Raw genomic sequence first — 10,475 nt, forward strand, 5'->3', positions numbered from 1 at the left:
ATTTTGACGTGGCTAGAGATCTGTTTGGCAGACAGGAAGCAGAGATTCGGGATGAACGGGTCCTTTTCAGAATGGCAGGCAGTGACTAATGGGTGCATATGGACTCAGTGCTGGGATCCCAGCAATTTAAAATATAAATCGATGATTTATGTGAAGGAATTGTGTGTAATATCTCCCAGTTTGAAGATGATACTAAGCTGGGTGGCGGTGTGAGCTGTGAGGAATATGCTAAGAGGCTGCAGGGTGAATTGGACTGGTTCGGTGAGTGGGCAAATGCATGGCAGATGAGGTATAATGCGGATAATTGTGAAGTTATCACTTTGGTGGCAAAAACGTGCAGGCGGAATATTATCTGAATGGTGGCTGATTAGGAAAAGGGGAGGTGCAACGAGACTTGGGAGTCATGGTGCATTTGTCATTGAAAGTTAGCAAGTGGTGAACAAGACAAATGGCATGTTCGCCTACATATCTAGGGCATTTGAGTATTGGAGCAGGGAGGTATTACTGCAGTTGTACAGGGCCTTGGTGAGGCATCACCTGGATTATTATGATCAATTTTGGTGTCCTAATCTGAGGAAGGACGATTTTGCTATTGAGAGAGTGCAGCGAAGGTTCACCAGACTGATTCCCGGGATGCCATGGCTGGCATAGGAGAAGAGATTGGATACACTGAGCCTGTATACACTGGAATTTAAATGAATGAGATGGGACCTCTTAGAAACATACACAATTCTGACGGGACTGGACAGTTTAGATGCAAAACGAATGTTTCCGATGTTGGGGAAGTCCAAAACTACTGGTCACAGTCTAAGGATAATGCGTAAGCGATTTAGGACCGAGATGAGGAGAAATCTTTACACTCAGAGAGTTGTTAACCTGTGGAATTCACTACCACAGAAAGTTGTTGATGCCAATTCGTTAAATATATTCAAAATATGGCCCTTACGGATGGATCAAGGGTTATGGAGAGAAATCAGGAACGGGGTACTGAGGTGAAAGATCAGCCATGATCTGATTGAACGGTGGTGCAGTCTCGGAAGGCCGGATGTCCTACTCCTGCACCTATTTTCTATGTTTCTATGTTTCTATATTTCGTGGGACTGCCTATGTTGCTGATGGTGATTCACCCGGACTGCAGACCCCTCACAGGCCGCCCGTTATAGACAGTGTGTGAGTGAGAGTGTTATTATTCACGCGAATCACTGGCCACGCGGGGGAGAGCAGCTCGCTCACAATATCAGGACACAGGGAATCTGATGCAGGAACATTTCTGCGTCTTCTCATCGTTTAATTAATTTCAGCATCAGTGTGAAGGGATATTTCCCTACATTCTTCAACTGCTGTCTGAACTTAGTCTGGGTCACGGCATAAATTGCCGTGTTTGTGCAGCAACTCAGCACCTGCAGCATTATTCCAACGTCCATTACATAAAAAGGTATATATACAGAATCGTACCCCAAAAAGTACATCTGGGTCCATAAAGAATACACCATAAACACCGCCCACAACAGAATGAAATTACCGGAGATAGCAAACAGTAAAATGATGGAATTCCTGCGGCTCGCCATCTCTGAGTCACTGGGACACTCCCCACTGCTGGCACCCCGGAGTTGCCTGCGGGCTCTGCTGGCCAATATAATATGCCTGGCGGTGACAGTATTGAGCAGCAGAATCACCGCAAATGGGATACATGGGGTGAGAATATAATGAAGGAATGTGATTGCTGCCCAGACCGGTGAATACAGAACATCATTTGTTATATAGCAAAACCAGGGCATGTTTGCAAGTGTATACAAACCTGTCAACATAAAATACCAGAAAATGTTCTTTAACCCGCTCAGCAAAGTAACAGTTGCCAGAACCACAGCCGCCGTTCTCTCGGTGCAATATTTAGTTTTCAGGTTCTGGCAACAAATGGCCACAAAGCGATCAAAGGTGAAACTGATGGTGAACCAGACAGAACAGTCTGTGGCTGCGTGAAGTAAGACGGCGTGAATATTACACACGCGGAAGGACCGCACGAAATGTAACTCTTTCTGATAAAGAATCGGAATGTGCCTCAGTATCACGTCGAGGATAATGACCAGGAGATCCGTCACTGCCATGGCAACCAGATAGCGAGTGACACATCTGGAGAGACCGCACTTTCCACGAGGCAGGATCACAATCGTCAGGATGTTAACTGTCAGGCAGGGAGATAAACAGGTAAATTAAACATTAATTTGGGAGCAAGAAATAGACTCCAAAGTAAAATAATTAGCAATCATTGACAAGGTAATCACCAACTAAATTAATTTATCAGCATTAAATCAGGCGACCCATCCCTCAGTCAATGAGCCGCCAAATGCTTATGTAACATCATAATCATAGACAGTCCCTCGAAATCGAGAAAGACGTGCTTCCACGCTAAAAGTAAGTTATCAGGTGACTGAAATGTCCAACATGGTAATAACAGTCTCTGTCACACGTGGGACAGAGAGTGTTTGAAGAAAAAGGTGGGTGGGGACTCTGGTTTGCCACACGCTCATTCTGCAGCCTGTGCTTGGATTCTACATGTTCTCGGCGATGACTCGATTTGTTCAGCGCCCTTCCGGATGCACTTTCTCCACTTAGGGTGGTCTTTGGCTAGGAGCTACCATGTGTCGGTGGGGATGTTGCATTTTAATATAGAGGCTTTGAGGGTGTCCTTGAAATGAGTATTTAAAGTATTTGAAAACAAATGGAAGAGATTAATTGTTGCAGCTTTTCACCTGCTGGATTCCACTTGTGCAGAGAATATTAGACGAGAAAATATGAAAGTTTGTTCATATTCTAAGTACCTAAGTTCCAATCAGCTGGAGTTGTTTATCCGGATATAAAAGGGGTCAGAGGGTCTAGTAAGGAGGGGGAACTGAGGGAAATCTTTATTAGTCGGGAAATTGTGTTGGGGAAATTGATGGGATTGAAGGCCGATAAATCCCCAGGGCCTGATGGATTGCATCCTAGAGTACTTAAGGAGGTGGCCTTGGAAATAGCGGATGCATTGACAGTCATTTTCCAACATTCCATTGAATCTGGATCAGTTCCTATGGAGTGGAGGGTAGCCAATGTAACCCCACTTTTTAAAAAAGGAGGGAGAGAGAAAACAGGGAATTATAGACCGGTCAGACTGACCTCAGTAGTGGGTAAAATGATGGAATCAATTATTAAGGATGTCATAGCAGTGCATCTGGAAAATGGTGACATGATAGGTCCAAGTCAGCATGGATTTGTGAAAGGGAAATCATGCTTGACAAATCTTCTGGAATTTTTTGAGGATGTTTCCAGTAAAGTGGACAAAGGAGAACCAGTTGATGTGGTATATTTGGACTTTCAGAAGGCTTTCGACAAGGTCCCACACAAGAGATTAATGTGCAAAGTTAAAGCACATGGGATTGGGGGTAGTGTGCTGATGTGGATTGAGAACTGGTTGTCAGACAGGAAGCAAAGAGTAGGAGTAAACGGGTACTTTTCAGAATGGCAGGCAGTGACTAGTGGAGTGCCGCAAGGTTCTGTGCTGGGGCCCCAGCTGTTTACATTGTACATTAATGATTTAGACGAGGGGATTAAATGCAGTATCTCCAAATTTGCGGATGATACTAAGTTGGGTGGCAGTGTGAGCTGCGAGGAGGATGCTATTAGGCTGCAGAGTGACTTGGATAGGTTAGGTGAGTGGGCAAATGCATGGCAGATGAAGTATAATGTGGATAAATGTGAGGTTATCCACTTTGGTGGTAAAAACAGAGAGACAGACTATTATCTGAATGGTGACAGATTAGGAAAAGGGAAGGTGCAACGAGACCTGGGTGTCATGGTACATCAGTCATTGAAGGTTGGCATGCAGATACAGCAGGCGGTTAAGAAAGCAAATGGCATGTTGGCCTTCATAGCGAGGGGATTTGAATACAGGGGCAGGGAGGTGTTGCTACAGTTGTACAGGGCCTTGGTGAGGCCACACCTGGAGTATTGTGTACAGTTTTGGTCTCCTAACTTGAGGAAGGACATTCTTGCTATTGAGGGAGTACAGCGAAGGTTCACCAGACTGATTCCCGGGATGGCGGGACTGACCTATCAAGAAAGATTGGATCAACTGGGCTTGTATTCACTGGAGTTCAGAAGAATGAGAGGGGATCTCATAGAAACGTTTAAAATTCTGACGGGTTTAGACAGGTTAGATGCAGAAAGAATGTTCCCAATGTTGGGGAAGTCCAGAACCAGGGGTCACAGTCTGAGGATAAGGGGTAAGCCATTTAGGACCGAGATGAGGAGAAACTTCTTCACCCAGAGAGTGGTGAACCTGTGGAATTCTCTACCACAGAAAGTAGTTGAGGCCAATTCACTAAATATATTCAAAAGGGAGTTAGATGAAGTCCTTACTACTCGGGGGATCAAGGGTTATGGCGAGAAAGCAGGAAGGGGGTACTGAAGTTTCATGTTCAGCCATGAACTCATTGAATGGCGGTGCAGGCTAGAATGGCTGAATGGCCTACTCCTGCACCTATTTTCTATGTTTCTATGTTTCTATCCTGAAATATAACGATTTTTGATTTAAATTATATATGAATTGCTCCCTCATTATAGAAACATAGAAAATATAGAAAATATTTGCAGGAGTAGGCCATTCGGCCCTTCGATCCTGCAACGCCATTCAATGAATTCTTGGTTGAACATGCAACTTCAGCACCACTTTCCTGCTTTCTCGCCAGACCCCTTGATCCTCCTGGTAGTAAGTACAATATATAACTCCTTTGTGGATATATTTAGTGAATTGGCCGCAACAACTTTCTGTGGTAGAGAATTCCACAGGTTCACCACTCTCTGGGTGAAGAAGTTTCTCCTCATCTCAGTCCGAAATGGCTTACCCCTTATCCTTAGACTGTGACCTCTGGTTCTGGACTTCCCCAACATTGGGAACATTCTTTCTGCATCTAACCTGTCTAAACCCGTCGGAATCGTAAACATTTCTATGAGATTCCCTCTCATTCTTCTGACTCCATTGAATACAAGCCCAGTTGATCCAGTATTTCTTGATATGTCAGTCCCGCCATCCCGGGAATCAGTCTGGTGATCCTTCGCTGCACTCCCTCAATAGCAAAAATGTCCTTCCTCAAGTTAGGAGACCAAAACTGTACACAATACTCCAGGTCTGGCCTCACCAAGTCCCTGCACAACTGTAGTGACACCTCCCTGCCCCTGTACTCAAATCCCCTCGATATGAAGGCCAACATGCCATTTGCTTTCTTAATCGCCTGCTGTACTTGCATGCCAATCTTCAATGACTGATGTACCATGACACCCAGGTCTCGTTGCACCTCCCCTTTTCGTAATCTGTCACCATTCAGATAATAGTCTGTCTCTGTGTTTTTACCACCAAATTGGATAACCTCACATTTATCCACATTATACTTCATCTGCCATGCATTTGCCCACTCACCTAACCTATCCATGTCACTCTGCAGCCTCGTAGCATCCTCTTCGCAGCTCACACTGCAATCAACTTAGTGTCATCCGCAAATTTGGAGATACTACATTTAATCCCCTCGTCGGAATCATTAATATACAGTGTAAACAGCTGGGACACCAGCACAGATCCACGAGTCACTGCCTGCCATTCTGAAAAGTACCATTTACTCCTACTCTTTGCTTCCTGTCTGACAACCAGTTCTCAATCCATGTCAGCACACTACCCCCAATGCCATGTGCTTTAACTTTGCACATTAATCTCTTGTGAGGGACCTTGTCGAAAGCCTTCTGAAATTCGAAATATACCACATCAACTGGTTCTCCCTTGTCCACTCTACTGGAAACATCCTTAAAAAATTCCAGAAGATTTGTCAAGCATGATTTCCCTTTCACAAATCCATGCTGACTTGGACCCATCATGTGAGCTCATTCCAAATGCGCTGCGATGATATATATGTGCAATAAAACCGATAACTGTAATCAAATTAAACTTTTACCATTGAAGAATCAAATTAAATGTTTTTGCCGGTGATGATGATGCACTTCAGTCCCTCCGGCACCCACCTCTCGCGGAAGGCAATGAACGTTCCGGTAGACACCACGTGCTCCATCTCCAGGGACACCCTGGATTGAACGTTTCCGCGGAAGAGAGGGAGACAGCCGGGCTGAACGATCCTCTCGACCGCCCGCTGCCTGGACCAGCTGATGGTCTGCTTGGCCATGCCCCGGCGCAGTCCGACGACGAGGATTCTGACCTCCCGCTCCCCCTCCGCACGAGGGGCCCCACGATCAGGAGTGTACAGCCGGAGGCAACAGATTTTTCCACTCTGTTTCTCGCTGACAGACCCACTGAACTGAGACAGATCGGCATGGGGCCAAATTGCAAATTCAAATTAAAGATTGGAAATAAATGAAAGAAATCTGGCTGAACGAACATTTTGTTTGTGAATGTTAATGATGCTTGTAATCCTGTTCCACCCATCAGAAGCAGTGCCATTAATGCAGAACTTGAGATAGTGACAAAGGAGACACTGACTGGAACTAAATGATCAGCGGATATTTACCCGCCTATAACATAGCGTGGACAGAACAGAGCGAACAGAGTTTTGCTTCCTCTATTCAACTCCAAGTGAGAACAAAAGACGAGAAATTGGCTGATAAAAGGAAGGAATAAAATGTTAAAAAATAGACGGCCTATTATATGATTTATGAATTATTGCATCACAGAAAATAACGGTAAAACATTCACAATAAATAAATATTCATGAACCTCGGGGTCTCTGAGATGATTCCAGTGATGCGATGATGGGACTTCCCAGATAGGGCTCCCATCTCGCTTCAGGAGTTCAAACCAAAATCTCCCTACATTACACTGCTACACCCCTCAGTCTAGATATTTAAGGACCAGGTTCGCCTACATTACACTACACTCACCTCTGTCGAGAAATTTCATTCACAGGTTCTCCTAACTTCCAGTACTCTCACGTCGGTCCAGGGATTTCATTCCGAGAGCCAAATATTTTACTCCGCTCACGCCTCTGTGATTGGACCTGACTCTTTGGAAATTACATCTGATCTTGGTCACAACTCCACTTCCGTGCCCACTCCACATTACCCTGAAGTGCCTTCTCATTTAAAAATCCGTCTATCTCCATTTAATAAGATTCATAGAAGCTGCCTCCACAGCTCTCTGTCGCAGAGAATTCGAAAGATTCACGCCCCCCTGAGAGAATAAATTGCTTCTCATTTGTGATTTAAATGGGCGATCCGTTATTTTGAACCTATGTCCCCTGGTTCTAGATTTCCCCCACTAGAGGAAACATCAACTCTGCGTCTACCCCATCAAGCCCCTATAGAATCTTACACATTTAAATAAGATCACCTCATAGTTTTCTAAACTCCAATATATTCACACCCATCCTGCTCAACCTTTATTCTTATGACAACATTTTCATCACAGTAATCAACATCGTGAACCTTCTCTGAACTGCCTCCAATGCAAGTAAATCCTTCCTTAACTAAAGTGACCGAAACTGTACACAATACTCCAGCTGTAGTCGTAATGACAACCTGTATTGTTGTAGCAGGACTTCTATATACAGTCCCACTTGAAATAAAGCCAGACATTCTGCTGCCTTTTCTAATTGCTAATTGTATCTACATGCAAACCTTCTGTATTTTATGTACAACAATCATTGACCAATCTGGACCACAGCAATTTGGAATCCCTTCACATTTAATAATAATTTGCTTATTTATTTTTCATAACAAAGAAGATAACGTCACATTTTCCACATTATACCCCATCTGCCATTCTTTTAGCCCATCCATTTAGCCTATCGATATGCCTTTACAGATTTTTTGCGTCCTCCTCACAACATGCTTTCAAACTTATCTTTGTATTATCAGTACTTCAATGCTGGTACACCTGGACAGTTCCATTGGGCGGGCCACATCTTCCGGATGCCTAATACAAGACTCGCAAGCAAGCGCTCTACTCGGAACTCCTACACAGTAAGCGGGCCCCAGGTGGGCAGAGGAAACTTTTGAATGAAACGATCAAAGCCTCCTTGATGAAATGCAACATCCCAACCGCTGGAAGTCCCTGGCCCAAAACTGCCTGAAGTGGAGGAAGAGCATCCAGGAGGGCGGTGAGCACCTCGAGTCTCTTCGCGGAGAGCAAGCAGAGACCAAGCGCAGGAGCAAGAAAGAGCATGCGGCAAACGAGCCCCACCCACCCTTTCCTTCAACCACTCTCTGTCCCACGTGTGACAGAGATTGTAATTTCCGTATTGGACTCTTCAGTTACATAAGAACTCATTTTTAGAGTGGAAGCAAGCGTTCCTCTATATAAAGTCAGTGTCTACGATGATGACGTTGTATCATCAGCAAAGATTTAACATTTAATATAGATTTTCAAAATTATGATGGGTTTTGAAAGAGCGAGTAAGTCGAAAATGCTTCCAGTTGCACAATGGTGCGTAACCAGAGGTGAGAGGTTTAAGGTAATTGTAAAACGAACCACAGGAGAGATGAGAAGAGTGTTCTTTATGCAGTGAGCTGTTGCGATCTGGAATAGGATTTGTGAGAACACGGTGGAAGTAAATTTAATCTTTATTTTTGAAAGGGAATTGCTTTATTCGTGGAAGGGGATAATTTACATTTTTCTGGCTAAAGAGTTGGACATCTGGGATAGTTCTATCCAAGAGACGGCATGGACACTATGGACCGAGTTGACTTTCTTTCCTGTATTAATCTTTCATTCTATGAGCAAGAGACAAAAACAGTAAAATGGGAAGAGACAGAGTGAAACTGACAGAGAGACAGAGAGAAAGTGAGAAATTTACAAAGTGCCAGAATGAATGAGAAAAAGAGAATAGAGAGAGTATGACTGGAGGACGTATAGAGGGAAGTAAATTAACATTTATTGGGCAATTGGATAAATACTTGAAGGGGAAAATTGCTGGACTATAGGAATAGAGCAGGGGAATGGGACTAATTGGAGGGGGTGAGACCATGGTGGGATTTGAACACATGGGTGAGAATAATAAAAATGAGGCATTACTTAATCGGTATCCAATGTTGATTGAAGAGCAGATTGTTGATGGGTGAACAGGACTTAGTGGAGTTAGGATATGAAGAGCAAATTATTTAGGTTAACTCTAATTCATAGTGGACTGTAACTGTGAGGTGAGCAAGGAAAGCATTGCAATGGTGAATTCCTGTTTAACAAAGTCACTGGGCTATTGAAGCGAAGGAATGAGGTGGCCAGTATTATGGAGATGATAGTGGGCAGGACCAGTGATTCAAAGGAGAAGAGGTCAGAACTGAACTCAGGGTAAAACAGAATACCGAATTTGTGAACAATCTCGATCAGCTTCAGACATTGGCCACAGAGGGGACTGGGTCAATAGATATACAATGTGATAAAGACTTCCAAAGATTTAAGTGACATACTCAGTAATACAGTGAAATATAGATTAGAGTTATAATTGCTGGATATGGAGACTTAAGAGGAACACCAACAACACCAAAGAGTGTGGAATAAATTAAAAGAACACTCGTACAATTAACAACGTATGAATAATTAATAGCTGGATGCAGAGATGTCCCAGGAACAACAACTGAAGCAAAGATGAGAAAGCAATTTACAAGTCTAGTAATACAGCAAAACATGGTTTGCAGAGTTAATAGTTGGATACAGAGACTACCAGGAACAACAAATGCAGCAGGGAGGGGGGGGGAGTAAAATATGAGACCAGTAATACTTTGAAACATGGTTACTGGAATAACTAGATAGACTTACCAGCAAAACCAACAACAGCAAGGACGGGATAGTAAATGTATTGAATAATACGCAATGCATAACGCATTCGCAATACTAATGGTAGTTCCTCATAACGTGCAACAAGATAGTTAAAATACAACATGAAACTCCTGCCATTTGTTGTAACATTCCAATCCATTTTTTTCAGAATCTGATCCATTGTTATCACATTCGAATCTACTGTTCTCAGATTCCGACTCCCTCTCTGTGGAGCAGTGCGATGATCGCTATTAGTGCCAGAGGTGATGCTCTCACTGTGACTATTGGGTAACACATTGAAAGGAGTGCCTTTTTAAAATGAGCGAGAATCACTCCAGTGAAACAATTCGGTAAATAGAGACTTATATTAATTACAGTCACTGAACAAGCAGATTCTGTAATCCCGCAGAGACTGATATTAATTACAGTCCCTGAACAAACATTTTCAATTAACCCCTTTCAATCCAACACTTTATGTACCACAATAAAGTTGATCTCCAGGAGTAGTTTTGATCACCTGGATGGGTCGGATAGGAATGTTCTCAAATACTTTTCACGAAATTGGCCTGGATTTTAAACTGGATTTTGCCTCTCCCGGGAGATCACATGGCTCCGGTTGGTCTGGAGTGTAGAATGGTTCAGTTTAAGATATATCACAGTTGTGTGGGGCAGTCTGCTTGTGTTTGGT

General features: G+C 43.5%; 1 protein-coding gene across 1 annotated transcript; it reads right to left on the reverse strand.

Moving 5' to 3' along the window:
* Positions 1-1,280: 1,280 nt before the first annotated feature.
* On the reverse strand, positions 1,281-9,968 carry LOC139252385 (probable G-protein coupled receptor 139). The gene is made up of 2 exons (XM_070873365.1): positions 9,788-9,968; positions 1,281-2,182 (listed from the first exon to the last, which is right to left on the reverse strand). Exons 1-2 carry the CDS (start codon positions 9,966-9,968, stop codon positions 1,281-1,283), a joined length of 1,083 nt encoding a protein of 360 aa, XP_070729466.1.
* Between the last annotated feature and the right edge of the window lie 507 nt (positions 9,969-10,475).

The sequence above is a fragment of the Pristiophorus japonicus genome, unplaced genomic scaffold, assembly GCF_044704955.1.
Source record: "Pristiophorus japonicus isolate sPriJap1 unplaced genomic scaffold, sPriJap1.hap1 HAP1_SCAFFOLD_463, whole genome shotgun sequence".
Taxonomy (NCBI): Eukaryota; Metazoa; Chordata; class Chondrichthyes; family Pristiophoridae; genus Pristiophorus; species Pristiophorus japonicus.